The sequence below is a fragment of the Myotis lucifugus genome, unplaced genomic scaffold (assembly GCF_000147115.1).
Source record: "Myotis lucifugus unplaced genomic scaffold, Myoluc2.0 scaffold_1346, whole genome shotgun sequence".
Classification (NCBI taxonomy): domain Eukaryota; kingdom Metazoa; phylum Chordata; class Mammalia; order Chiroptera; family Vespertilionidae; genus Myotis; species Myotis lucifugus.
Genome location: NW_005872394.1, coordinates 10,831 through 25,279, shown reverse-complemented (window position 1 = coordinate 25,279; position 14,449 = coordinate 10,831). Strand labels below are relative to the sequence as shown.

Here is a 14,449-nt window from a genome sequence, read left to right as displayed (position 1 = left end):
TATCGCTCTCACTCGCACCACTGCCGGCCTTCTAGAACAAGACAGGGAGACAGGTCTCCTTGGTCAAACAAAACTGGAATAGGTGCTTTAAATCATAGAGTCCTGAACAACTGCAACCCCCTGGGAAGGAGTGCGTGAGGCCCTGAGGGGTGTGGGAGGGGCTTGCAGTGACCGCCGGGAGGTCCAGAGCAACTGCTGCACGCTCGCCCCAGGCCTCCTCGCCCCAGGCCTCCGGCACCGTGGGGAAAATGTCAGAGAAACAGGGGGACACCATTCCTCACCCCCTAAAGCAGCGATTCTCAACCTGTGGGTCGCGACCCCTATGGGGGTTGAACGACCCTTTCACAGGGGTCGCCTAAGATCATCGGAAAACACATATATAATTACATATTGTTTTTGTGATTAATCACTATGCTTTAATGATGTTCAATTTGGAACAATGAAAATACATCCTGCATATCAGATATTTACATGACGATTCATAACAGTAGCAACATGACAGTGATGAAGTAGCAACGAAAATAATGTTATGGTTGGGGGTCACCACAACATGAGGAACTGTATTAAAGGGTCGCGGCATTAGGAAGGTTGAGAACCACTGCCCTAAAGGAACCCTTGGCTATGCCCACTCCATTTAGAAACGACCTTCCCATTTCCTCTTACACCTCTATCCCTGCTCTGTAAATTACTTAAGTCAATGTTCCCAGCGTGAAAGCAAAGGAAGGTTAGTTCACACAAACGAACCAAGTATTACAACAAAGTGAACACAGCACGTTCCGCCCAGGGCCCAGCTCACCCGCACACCAACGTGGAGGCCCGTAGCTACGTGCTGGGTCTAAAGTAGAGATCTGCCGCCGGTGCAGGCCCGGCCTCCACTCAGACCTCAGAGGGCGCCCCCCGCCCCCCCCCCCGCACCGCACCTCCCGGTCCATGGCACCTGCAGCCAGCCCCTGAGCGTCTACACGGGCCAGCCCCTGAGCATCTACACCGATGTTCAAGGCTCTCAAGCGCTCTCCCTCCTGTCCCAGCTGGCACGCAACAGCACGTATTCCCTTGTCTCCAGTTGGCCCTGATCCTCACAACCTAACATGATTCTGTCCTTCATCGATTTTTTTTGCCCTTAGACATGCCTGTGTTAACAATAACCAAAAACTTGATTACTAGAATGTCTTATGAACTAAAAAAAAAGTTTTTCCAAACTAAAGGCTTAATCTGAACTGCTTGTAACAGAGAAACATTAAAGCCAAATAAAGTTTCCAAGTTTAAAAAATTCATGCAAATTCTCTTCCTGCCCATGCTTATCCCCCAGCTTCCTTCCCCAAACCCACCAAAGGCAGATTCTGACCCGAGACTTACTAATAAATTAGGAAATTTTACTACAGCTGTCTGCATGTCTGTCTGTCTGTCTGTCTGTCTGTCTCTCTCTCTCACATACACATACGCCCCTAAGTTTAATTCATGCACATAGAAAGTAAACACTGTGTTATTCTAGAAGCTCAGTGGTCCTGGAGAAGACCTATTTCCATGCTCCCTTCGCAAGCCAGACCTCCTCTCCTGCAGGTGCTCGGAGCCAGCGCTCTGGCTTTGAAACCAGACTGGACGGCCCGCACAGCGGCTCCACACTCAGCCCTGAACAGCCAGCTGCTCGGGGTCCAGAGGACAGTAGTGCCCAGATGTCAGGGCTCGGGTCTGAAGCAGCCAGGAGTGGACAGCTGGCCAGGCTGAGTGCTGGGCACACTGCCCACTATGTGTGCTCCTGCATTCAGAACGGATGTGTGTGTGTGAAGGGAACGATAATGCTTGGTTTATCTAGAAAACCGAGGTGTCTGTAATAGACACAGAAACATCCCCCACCCCAAACACACACACACACACACACACACATCATGGCCCTAAATCAACGTGATGCTGGGCTTATGCCAGAATTTTTTTTTTAAAAAAGGAGCAACGATTTAAGAAATGGTCCTTTTTAAAAGAACTTGAAGCAAAAAATACCTCGATACACAAGTTTAAAAACACTTGAAAACTGATTATAAAAAGGCTGATCTTTTATATTATATTGTATGTGAAGATAAAAAAAATTTTATTCTAAGTATTAAAAACAAAACCATCTAATATTCAGTTTTCCCAAATGAGTGGTAAAAACCCAAGTGAGTAGAGCTACAAAGGCTGCTGTGATCTGACAGTCCCTTCAGGCGACAGAGCGGTTCACAGTGAACAGGGAACACGCGGGGGTCAGTACCAGCATCAACTGCAGAATGTGAACGCGTTAAAGAACGCCCTCCCACTCACCATCTGCCCACCCCTCACTGACCCGCAATCACAAAACCCAGAAATACAACTTTCATCTGACCCAAGTTCAATCAGGTCAAAACCTTAGGTTTTGCTCTGCATTCTGACAGCTCACACTAGTAAGTGCCCATCAGTTTTATACGTATACAGGTGAAGGACTTTTTACAAGTCCATCTGTAATAGGACCTCGGGCCTTCTCACAACAGCAGCCACCAGGCACCCCCGCAGGCCTGGCTGGGCGCCCGGGTGCCCTGGGCTCTCTGGCTGCTCCACTCGGGGTCCTGCACAAGCTGGTCATGGACCAGCAGGGCGACTCTCTGGGCTTTGCCCGTGGGAAGTGCTGCCCGGCTGCGTGTGAACGGCGCCCCCTGGCGGCCGGCTGTGTCCATCCGCCATGACACACGCATGCAGCTTGGTGTGGGGCTAGTGAGAGGTTAGGATGGAGGGGGTTAAGGGGGGGACCTCCTGCATGCACAGGCAGAGCGGAAAGCAGAGGGATGGCGGTCGGAGGACATCTACGCGCTGGAAACGGTGCTGGGTCCCAGCCTTCTAAAGCGACTCCACACAAGGCCAGGGACGCAGAGGGAAGCAGGGTTCAAAGCGACGGAGGCAGCATCTGGGGCTCAGGGCTACGGGGCCGGGCGCACAGCTCTTCAGTCCCCTCGGCCCCACGCTGCTCCACGACCCAGAGTGCAATGTGTCTCCCTCCATGTGCTGTTCCCATGGACCCACTTCTTCAAACCCACGACACCAACCAGGTTCTGCAAGTGTGGTTCCATGACATGCTCTTCAGTCCGAGACACTGACTAAAGGCATCCATGAAAACGTGCCGGTTTGTGTTCTTAACGATCTTAAGGCACGTCTCACCTCTCCGACTCCCCTGTGAGCTATCGACTAAGTGAGGACCACAGTCATTGTCTCGCGCAGAGCACCTAACACACGAGTTTCTCTATGTAAATGGTCAGACATACGTGTGAATAACATTTTGAAACATCTCACATGGAAAGGCATAAAAATCGTGTGAACAAATGGCAGGAATTCGCCCCTGAGCCAGCAGGACTAAGGCAGCCGGCACAGCGAGTCCTCGGGAATCTCTCCTTCGACCAAGCTCCCCTGGACTCTGAGCCCCACATGCGGCAGCGTTAGAGGGGACAGCTGATTCTCACACGCGTAAGAACTGACTGACTGACACTGCTTCTCGGACCTCTAATATTTAACATTTAAAAGGGGCCAGTATACGGGCTTGGGCCATTTTTGTGATCTTTGGGGAGGACGCAGTGCCAGCAGCAGGCACTGAGCGCTGGGGCTCCGCCCTCCTCTCGGGGCTCTGAGGCTGAGCCACACGCGCGGGGTCACAGCTGTGCACACCAAACATCCTGAAGGAACTAAGTTTCGCCTTTAATTTACCGATAGGAATGTATCAAAAAGTAGTGCAATGTTCTACAGACCTCAGATAAAAGTCATGTAAAGAATATGTACATGACCATCCATTCAAAAAATAAGTATTTTCAACTTTTTTTGTTGCCAAAAAAACAAAAAATCCTCAAAATAAAACTGACAGCACAGTTTAAAAACACAACATATGACTTTCACCTGGATAAAACTGAAAGTCAACGACTTCTTGTTTTATGCCACCGCGACTTTATCACGTCTGACTGCAGATAAAAGAGGGTGACGTTTCAAAAGAAGGTGACCCCGCGCGATGGGGCTGCAGGCCCGAGGGCCCACGAGGCTGCTGTCCCTCTGCCCTCATGCATGTTACCTTGGCACCAGACTTCTGCCCGCTTGTCTTCTTCTTACCTTGTCCTTTATACCTTGGTATCTGAGCATGAGAATAAAAATGACGTTTTACCACAAAGTGTAAATCTTTCAAAATAAACTAATTCATAAACAAACGAAAAAGGATTCCTATTAGAAAATTTCCTTAAAATGGAGATAATATGTTCCTTTAGGAAGCCCAATTCTTTAAGTCTTTTCTTACTCAAGGGGTTCAACTCATGTTTAAACACCCTGCCCAACAGTTACTGGTCAAGCCCGCTCTCCGCGAGGACAGGCCGCTCTCCGCGTGAACAGGCCTCCCTCCGCGAGACAGGCCCTCTTTCGTGCGCACGGAGCAGCGCGGAGAAGCCAGGCTTGAACTCCTGAGCAGCTTCCTTTCAGGCCGCTGGCCCCGCCCCCCTGCTCAGGAGCACAAAGCAGGCCCCAGGGCTGGCAGGACCCTGCCCTGGGCCACCCCGTCCCAGAGTCGGGCGACAGCAGTCGGCTCTCAGAGTAGGGCGACAGCAGGCAGAGGCCCTTCCAGAGCCCCTGATGGCTCAGGGCGAGGAAAGGGTGACCTAAGTATTGGCATCCAGACCCAGACCCGCGAGGACCACGGGAGTCACCTGAGCCCAGGCCCCGCAGAGACGAGCTGCGGCGTTTCCCTGTGGGGTGACTGAGGCCAGAGGCTCCACGGGAAACAGTCAGAAGGTGGAGGAGTGAGGGCCCCACAGGTCTGTTCTCTGATCAACCTCAGAAACCCCATCACTCCTCTGGGACTGTATAGAGCAGCGATTTCCAACCTTCCTCCTCATGGCCCACACGGACGAATCACTAAAACTCTGCCAATCTGACCCCAAACGCTGGGTCATTCAGACTCGTTCACACGGGACGGCCATGCTGCGTCGGCTGCTGTCATTCAGATTTGAGTCTGCGGGCAAGAGGTCGGTGCCCACACTGCATGCGGAACCGTGCTTGCGGCTCACAGGGGGAACATCGCTGGCTTAGAGCAACACTTCCTCGCTGACTTAAAGTGTCCGATTCTCACATAATTCCTAACCCCTAAAGCAATTTCTATAAAGAGAATAAGAACAGGCAGAACAGACATGAGTACTTTATCTTGAAGACAGACCTGATGTGAAAGGTTAGTCCTGCTAATTTGCTTTAAAAGCAATCACTTACAAAAGGGAACTGCGAAACAGCTCAAGGCGCTGGGTACTAACTAGTCAGGATGTGGGACTGTGTCCATGTTAACCCCGAAAGCCAGGTGTTCTCACAGGAAGCAGAGCTTTCGAAGGCGGCTTTTCTCCCTGGTAGCTCCGCTCCGAGGTTCTTCTTGAACTTGCCCTGAGCTCAAGGGAAAGCTTCGAAGGCCCCTCCCTCAGAGCAGAACAGGCCCCAGCACAATGGCCTCTGCTGGCTGGAAACCCGCGCCCAATCCCTCCCATTTCTACATTCAGACGACAGGAAGGACCAACCACAGCCGAGAGCAGCAGCAGCCCCCCCAGAGCCCATGTCTCGGCCCCCAACAAGCAGCCGTCCGGCAGCTCGGCAGCCTGTCACCCCTCTCCCAGCCCGGCTGCCCGGGAACACTCTGGCCTGCTCCTGGGAGGGGCCCGAGGCCGGTCCCCACACACTCGGCGCAAACCCACCCTCTGGTGGGTCAGGTTCTTCCAGCGGGCGCTCTGCTCCAGCGCGTCCCAGACACACTTGCCACCAGCACAAACACCCGGACTGCGAACGAGTGTCCACCCAGTTCACTTTCTGTGACACCAAACCCCTGAATCAGGGCCTAACTTCAGCCACTCCGAAACCACACACCAACATGGCCCCAGCGCACAGACCTGACGAATCCTCAGAACGGCTCATTACCATAAACAGACTGTCACCCGGCCACACTATTAACACAGCGCTCTACACTCGAGCCTAACCTGCTCCAGTTAGGAACTTATAAATGAGAAGTAACGTTCAAAGTACCAAATGAGTCCAATATTCTACACTTTTATTTAACAGCATATTCCTTTCTACTACACAAAATTTAAAAAACTACCAACTAAAGCAAAATAATTAATGCTTAAAATTCTATACTTCATCAAAAGGAAGCAAGCAGTGGCAGAAACTGAACAGGAGTGTGCCGCGTAAGACGGAGGAAGCCGAGCTGGCGTGCCGGGCCAGACCGTCCGAGCCGCCGACTCACCTTACTGGGGCCCGTGTGCGGGCTCAGCTTTCCTTCTGGTGACGGTGGTGGAGAATGCGCATCGGCCAGATCCAGTGCACCCTAAAACATTCCGTGAAAATTAAAACATTTACACATAAGGCATCAATATACTAATTACACCTCATAGAACAGGGGTCCTCAAATTTTTTAAACAGGGGGCCAGTTCACTGTCCCTCAGACCGTTGGAGGGCCGGACTATAGTTTAAAAAAACACTATGAACAAATCCCTATGCACACAGCGGCGGCAAAAACACCCGGCGGGTAGTTTGAGGACCCGTCGTAGAACTTCAGCATTTAAAACTACTCCACGTGTTGGCATGTTGATTTCTTCCTAATTAACATAAATATCATTAGATTTTCCCAATTTTAATTTTAAAAAACGAAACACACTTAGATTCTGATTAGCTGCCAAGCATTTCCTCAATCAGCCTGTGCTTTATGAGGCCCCCTCCCTGCCTGACCCCCCTGGTCCTGCCCGACTCCACAGACACCTGCTCTGCCCCCTGGACTGGCTACCGCTTCATTTGTCTCAAGAAACCTTCTCGCACAGCCTCTCCCTCGTGGGCGCCGCCCTCTTCAAGGGCAGCCCTCCCTTCCTCCCCACGCCTTCTAAACCAGCGGGCACACAGCAGGCAGCCCTGGGCTGAAGCAAGGCGTCGGAGGGACAAAACCAGCACCAGCAGAGAGTGTGGCAGAAGGACCAGAACCGGGACTTCTGTCCCGTGTGGCTCTCACTTGGTGAGGAGGAGGATGGAGTCACACTTTCCCCCAGGAGTCCAGCCTTCTAGTGGAGTAAGCAGGTGGGTGGGTCCGGGGAAAGGACGGAGCGGGCCTTAGGGAGCCATCCCAACAGTAATGGCCACAGAATCAGAGAAGGGAACGATAATGTCGGCCAGCAGCTGTCCGGTCGCCAACGCCCAGCACTGTTCCCCGAGTTTCACACACTGATGCCTTCAGTCCTCACCATAACCCCACCCGGGCTGCCTCTGCCACCTCCACTTCCCGGGAGGAGCCTAAGGCACGTGGCTGAGGAGGGCCCCCCACAGGGCGTGGCCGAGCTGGGTGTGAGCCTAAGCCAGGGGTCCTCAAACTACGGCCAGCAGGCCACATGCAAATACAAATACTGTATTTGTTCCCGTTTTGTTTTTTACTTCAAAATAAGATATGTGCAGTGTGCATAGGAATTTGTTCATAGTTTTTTTTTTTAAACTATAGTCCAGCCCTCCAACGGTCTGAGGGACAGTGAACTGGCCCCGTTTAAAAAGTTTGAGGACCCCTGGCCTAAGCAGTTTGGCTCCAGAGTCTGGGCTATTCCCCGTGTGAGTACAGAAGGGAGAGCAGACCTGGGAGAAACATGGGCAACCACCATGCGTGCATGAGGTGCACCCCGGGGGGAGGGGAAGGGATGGGAAGGGAGGGGAGGGGAGGGGAGGGTGGTACAGACAAGACAGAGGTCAGGCCACAGAAGCCAAGAGCTGTCACCAGCACTTGCAGACTGTGGCTCAGGAGAGCGGGAGCCTTAAACGTGTGTCTCTTTTGTTCACTAGCAGCTAGCAGTGCCCATCCTGTAATAAGCGCTCACCAACCTTGTCGAACGATTATGAATGAATGAGATCACAGGCCCGCATGCAGGGACAGCCCATGGGGACAGCCTGTGCTCCGGCCAGGCCCCTGCGCCTGCCCAGAGGCAGTTCTGCTGCGGGCGCCCTCCTCCCTCCACACCTGCCCATCCCCCGCCCGGCTTTCACGTTAAGGTTGAGTTGAACAAAATTTCAACATGAAACACACTGCCCCCTTTGACTAAAAATTATTACTCAGAATGTTTGGAACTAATCAATTATTGTATACTTCCTTTGTAATCACAAAACATTTAAATGTGCATTTTCTTACGAAAGCATCTGATCTTGAACAGCTCTCAACCCTTCTACTACACATAATTTTCTTACATTTTCCCTTTTAGTGAAAAGAATCTATTTATCGTGCAATGAGCACTCAGCCTGAGCGGTTCTCAGAGGCTCTAATAGAAACTCTGAGGCTGTCCAGACGGAGAAACGGCCGCAGCCTCCACTCTCACATCCCCTGCGGCCAGAAGCACCCACTTAACCAGCTCCCTGGGACGGTGAAGATGCTGTCTAGTCTGTGACAGTACCTTCCGTAAACAGGAATCAAACCGTTAACCTCATTAGCAGTATTTCTAAAAGGGAAGGGTAAGAGTAAGAAAGGTAATGGCTAATCAAACACACAGAAATTAGAAAATGTCTAGAAATAAGCAAAATCAATAGCTCAAACAGTTTTAGATCTAGTTTTAAAAAGCCTTTCAGTTCAAAAATTAACTAGTCTGTAACTCGGCCTTTATGTTTGAAAAACACTAAGACTAATGCTTGGAGTGTTCTCGCCATTTCTTGTGCAGTGCCCTGTGCGGGAGCTCCAGGATGCCCACCCCGAGCTCAGACCCCTTTCCCGGAGGAACGGGGAGGTGAGCACTAGTTAGTGGGAGGTTAGCACCAGTCAGTGGGAGGTGAGCACTAGTCAGAAAGGATAGTTACCACTAGTCAGTGGGAGGTGAGCACTAGTTAGTGGGGGGTTAGCACCAGTCAGTGGGAGGTGAGCACTAGTTAGTGGGGGGTTAGCACCAGTCAGCGGGAGGTGAGCACTAGACAGAAAGGATGGTTAGCACCAGTCAGCGGGAGGTGAGCACTAGTTAGTGGGGGGTTAGCACTAGTCAGCGGGAGGTGACACTAGCCAGCGGGGAGCAGGATCTATCCACAGAACAGGGGTGGCGGCCTCAGAGCACCCACACTTCCAGTTTTCGTTGTAACGCGCACTTAACCGATCTGAGTGTGTCACTTTGTTTCCAAGGAAAAGTCTCTTACTTACACGGAAGGCGGGGCTGCAGGGGGCACAGTGACCAACCAGGAGGTAACAAAGCACAGGCTGCACTTACTTCTCCACGGGCGGGCCCTCTCTCCTTCTGCTGACAGCGCCTGATCACTTCCAACAGCAAGGGTCCGCCCACAGTGCCTTCCGCTTCAATGATACCCAAGTCCCGGGCTAAATTCTCTCGACCTTCCAGACCTTGAAACTAGGAAGAAATAAGATGTAAAAGTAAGCTGTAAGTGCACAGATATATAACAAGATTATTTACTCAGAGCTTAAAGAAAAATATTTTCAGAACTTAGATATCTTTCTCTGGACTGTTTTTCTAATGAATGAAATGTCCATTTCTAAAAATTACATATATATTTGGGGGGGGGGGTCGAAGGTGGCCATGGAGCCCCATTCCCCCCACTGAGCTCACTCCCAAATATGCACTCACTGAACAGAACAGAGGCCTCAGACACCCACACCGTTTAATGATACTTTTTTTCACAGGAAGCACAGTTGCTCACATGTGTGACATAAACACATAAAATACAATGCCACAACATGAGCAAGTTTCTATTTGGAATTCTGCATATGGAAAATGCAAGAGTCAGGATATTTACTTTTTTTATTTCGTTCACCAGTCTCCACATTAACAGCTACAGTCTAACAGAGAAAGTCGACTTTACCACAACACTCCCTCCCAGTGAAGTACAGCAGGGGCCCTAGGACCCACCGCCAGCTCGATGACGGATGGCGCTTAAGAAAACCAGGAGCCACAACAACATCTTCATGCAAGACACGACAGCTGTCAAGTGTTAACTTTCAGCTGTTCATGAGCTCATCGTGCCAAAGGCTTCAAAGGTGAGGTGAAAACCATCCTTACTGTGCTAGCTTCAGGCTGGAAAACGGCCAAGGTGAAGTCCAGATGAAAGAACTGGAGAAACTCTGCCACCAGACTGGCCACCAGCCGGCCTGCGGGCAAGAGAGGCGGTGAGTGAGCCTTCACGCCTGAGCCTCCTGACATTGAGACAGGACAGGCGCACTAATGGGAGCGAAGTTTCTACGTTGTTTAAGCAAGGCAAGGGTTCGTCTTTGCCGCGTACAATTAAGTGACGGAAACCGGTCTCCCCAGGGCCTCACTGGGACCCTAGGTCTGGCAGCAACCATCAGGGAGACACTGTGACACTTCACGGGACAGCTCTGCCTCTTACAGTAAAGCTGGTTTTATCCCCGGACCAACGGTAAGTAAAGCAACTAACAGCAGTCCAATAAAACCTCCTTTTAAGAAATAAGGACCTATAAGGATCACAGACACCAAAAAGTGATCTGAAATCCCTGATTTCTCCCAAATAGAGTCACGATTTGAAAATTTACAGACAAAATAAACAAGAAGAGCTGAACCTCTTACCATCTTTCGTATTTAAAAACTTTTTCAGGCTCTCGTTGACTAAAGGAGTTTTGTTCTGTTAAAAAAATAAAATACTGTAAGTGTCATGTGTTTATGATGACAACTACAAAATGTGGATTAAAGTATAACTTTTTGGCAAAGATGTAAGTAAAATATTGTCACCCATACAATTATGGTTAATCCCATTCCATGACTATTGGTCACTAAAAGAACTGCTTTGTGCTACTGAGTAATATCTTAAAGTTAATAAAACAAAGCCATACATGAAGACGTATAGTCATTTTTAAAGTTTTACTAATTGCTGACTCAAGTACTTTAGAAGCCAGATCTTCAAATACTCATGTGAAATAACACTTATAAAAACAACTATTATTTCAACTGTATGAATTTTGATACTGTCATCTTAGCCATCAACCATTTACGACACACTTGCCATTTGCAGTCCACCTGTAGGTCACATGACTTTCTGTAGTGCGTAGGCCAACTGATTTTTATCATTAGACGTTTGAGTAAATAAAAAAAACCACTTCTAGCACATCAGAGCTAATGCACGCAGAGCAGTTACAGGCATACGGTGCGACCCTCTAGGGAAGCACGTTTTACAAAGTGAAGAGGCCTCCATGTGACCCCGCCGAGGGATCTCCTCAAGAGCAAGGAAAGGGCCGATCCCAGCAACACGCACGCACACGCGTCCCCGCAGCTTGGTTATGAGCTGAAAGCTGGAAACAACCCACCGTCACTGACAGGTGAGTGACTGAGCAGACGCCCATACAGCCTAACACGATAGGGAAACCAGCGGCCCCGTGAACAAGTCTTTATGCCGAGTGAACGCAGCCAGACCCAGACACAAAGCAAGGAGAGTCTGTGCTGGGCGCGTCCCATGGCCTCGCTGTCAGAGCCCTGGTGGCCCAGGCTGGAGGTGCGGTGGGGACCCCAAAGGGGTGTGCAGAGGCTTGAGAAGCCTTTTTATCTTTAACCCTCACCAAGCACGTTTTTACTGACTTTAGAGAGGGAGAGAGAAAGAAGAGAAATATCAATGTGAGAGGGAAACATCGGAAAGCTGCATCCGGTACACACCCTGACTGGGAGCTGAACCGGCAGCTTTCCGGTGTGGGGACTACACTCCAACTAACTAGCCAGCTGGCCAGGGTGCTGGAGCAAACTTCTGAAAGTCATGGGTATGGTCATTATCATTTTTTTTTTCCAGAGAGAAAGGGAGAGGGAGAGATAGAAACATCAACGATAAGAGAGAATCATCGATCGGCTGCCTCTTGCACAAGCCCTACTGAGGATGGAGCCCGCAATCCAGGCATGTGCCCTGACCAGAACTGAACCTGGGACTCTTCAGTCCATAGGCCGACGATCTATCCACTGAGCCAAACCAGCCAGGGCTATACCTCAATCAAGTTTTAAGAATACTCAAAAACTCGAGGAGGGTGAAGATCACAAAGGCACTCAAGTAGGCTAGTGTAGGAGATTTTAAGATCAACTGAAATATTTACAGAAATGGAAGCGTAAGATCGAACATGTCCTACGAACAGCCACTGGGAGCAATGAGGAGAAAGGGCTTCAGGAAGACGAGGGACAGCAGAGGAGCAGGGAGGGCAAAGCAGCCTGGAGAGGAACTAACTAAGCCGAGCGGGCGGCCGAGCCCTCCTCAGCCTCCGCACAGAACTGAGAGAGCCAGGCGGCCCGGGTGGGAGGAAGAGCAGGGCCTCGCCGATTTCTGGCTGAGGAACAGCCTTGCAAGTAAGACCCGGCGAGCGGGCAGTGGACACACAGGTCTGAAGCTCAGGAGGCGACACGGGTGGGAGAGCCGGGCCACAGCTGCTGGTGTGGTCAGGGTTCAGGCAGAGGCACAGATGACAGCTCTGGGACGCCGCCCCGAGGTTCCATGAGTGAACGCCGAGGACCCAAGGAGTGATCAAGAGAAAACAGAGCAGAAACATTCCCAAAGTCAAAGAGTTTCAGGAAGGAAACAGGAATTAACGTCCAGTGCCACAGAGTCACTGATAGGTCAGAGCCAAGAAAAACTGAATTAGGACTCTTCTTGACCGCAGCAAAGACAGGGCCTCGGTGCAGGAGGGATGGACTTCCAGGTGCCCATGGGCTACAGGGGACCTGGAGCATGAGAACAAGTGTAAGACACACATTCATTCAAAACTTGTCAGAGGGCAAGTAGAGCGGGTCCTGCTCCAGAGGCGAGCCAGCAGCAGGGCGAGCGGAGACGGCCGCGAGGCAAGCCCAGGGCAGGCCGCTGTGCTGCCGGCAGAGCCTCCCCACTGGCGGGAGGAGGCAGGCACAGGTGCGTGGGCACAGGGGAGCCCTGTCTCGGGGAGGACACACCGAGAGGACCTGACGCCCCTGTGTTCCCCCAGAGACACAAGGTGTCGGTCAGGAGTCAGGTGGAAGCTGCACGGGAAACAGATGTGGCAACGATACGTCAGATAAGGGTTCATCTCCAAAATACTTAAGGACTCACACAACTCAACAAAAGGAAGGCAAACATCCAATCAAAACATGGACAGGAGGACCTGAACGGACACTCTCCAGGACACACAGGTGGCCAAGAGACATGAAAAACACGCTCAAAGTCACTGATGCTCAGAAGAGATGCAAATTAAAACCACAATGCGGTACCATCTCACACCTGTCAGAATGGCTACCACCAACAAATCAACAAATGACAAGTGCTGGCGAGGATGCAGAGAAAAGGGAGCCCTCGTGCACTGCTGGTGTGAATGCAGACAGGTGCAGCCACTGTGGAAGACAGTATGGAGTTTCCTCAAACAATTAAATATGGAACGTCCATCTGACCCAGGGATCCCACTTCCAGGAATATGTCCCAAGAAACCGGAAGCACCACTCAGGAAGAATGTGTGCACCCCTGTGCTCACAGCAGCACAAGTTACAATGGCTAAGATCTGGACACAGCCCACGTACCCACCAGCAGGTGAGCGGGTAAAAAGCTGTGGTACATCTACACCATGGGATACTACGCAGCAGTGAAGAAGGACCTCCTACCCTCTGAGACAGCACGGAGGGGCCTGGAGAGGATTGTGCTAAGTGAAATAAGCCGGTCAGAGAAAGACAAGGATCACATGATCTCACTTATGTGTGGAATCTAATGAACAAAATAAACTGATGAATAAAATAGAACCAGAGACATGGAAGCATGGCACAGAGTTCGGTGGAATCTCGGGGGGCGGGGGATCAACCAAAGACCTTGTGTGCACATGTGCATCACCCACAGACACAGACACAGGGCGGGGGCGGGCTGGAGGGGGTCCATGGGGAAAGGGGGACATATGAGTACTTTCAACAGTAAAGATTTTTAAAAAGAGTGAGGTGGAAGGGCCTTGCTAGGGTGGTCGTCTCCACTCAGTGACATCAGCAACCCTCAGGCTCCGGTGACTTTGCTCTAGAGCAGCGGCTCTCAACCTGTGGGTCGCGACCCCTTTGGCGGTCAAACGACCTTTTCACAAGGGTCGCCTAAGACCATCCTGCATATCAGATATTTACATGACGATTCATAACAGTAGCCACATGACAGTTATGAAGTAGCAACGAACATAATGTTATGGTTGGGGGTCACCACCACAGGAGGAACTGTATGAAAGGGTCGCGGCCTTAGGAAGGTTGAGAACCGCTGGTCCAGACCATCAAGAGTCGCCTGAGGCCGGCAATGCAGCTCCGAAGTAACACTTTCGCCTGTTTCCTGGAATAAAGAGGCGCAGCCCTCTGCTTCACAAGCACCCCGTCTACACCCCGCCCCCCCATCCCCACCCCCCGACCCCCCTCCGTCTACACTGCAGCAGCAGCATCCGGGGTCACGTCGTACCTCCACTTTTTCTTGCTCCTCTAGCGCTAAGAACACGCGCCCCGAGCTCCGCCTGAAAAGAAAGGGG

General features: G+C 51.1%; 1 protein-coding gene across 1 annotated transcript in view; it reads right to left on the bottom strand.

Annotated features, from left to right (window-relative positions):
• The window catches only part of FGFR1OP (FGFR1 oncogene partner), a 28,333-nt gene that overhangs the window by 9,783 nt on the left and 4,101 nt on the right, over nt 1-14,449 (bottom strand). Inside the window, 7 exon segments of the mRNA XM_023748383.1 lie at nt 7-31; nt 4,055-4,114; nt 6,248-6,328; nt 9,213-9,350; nt 10,017-10,105; nt 10,542-10,596; nt 14,383-14,434. Coding sequence (XP_023604151.1) covers nt 7-31; nt 4,055-4,114; nt 6,248-6,328; nt 9,213-9,350; nt 10,017-10,105; nt 10,542-10,596; nt 14,383-14,434 — 500 coding nt within the window.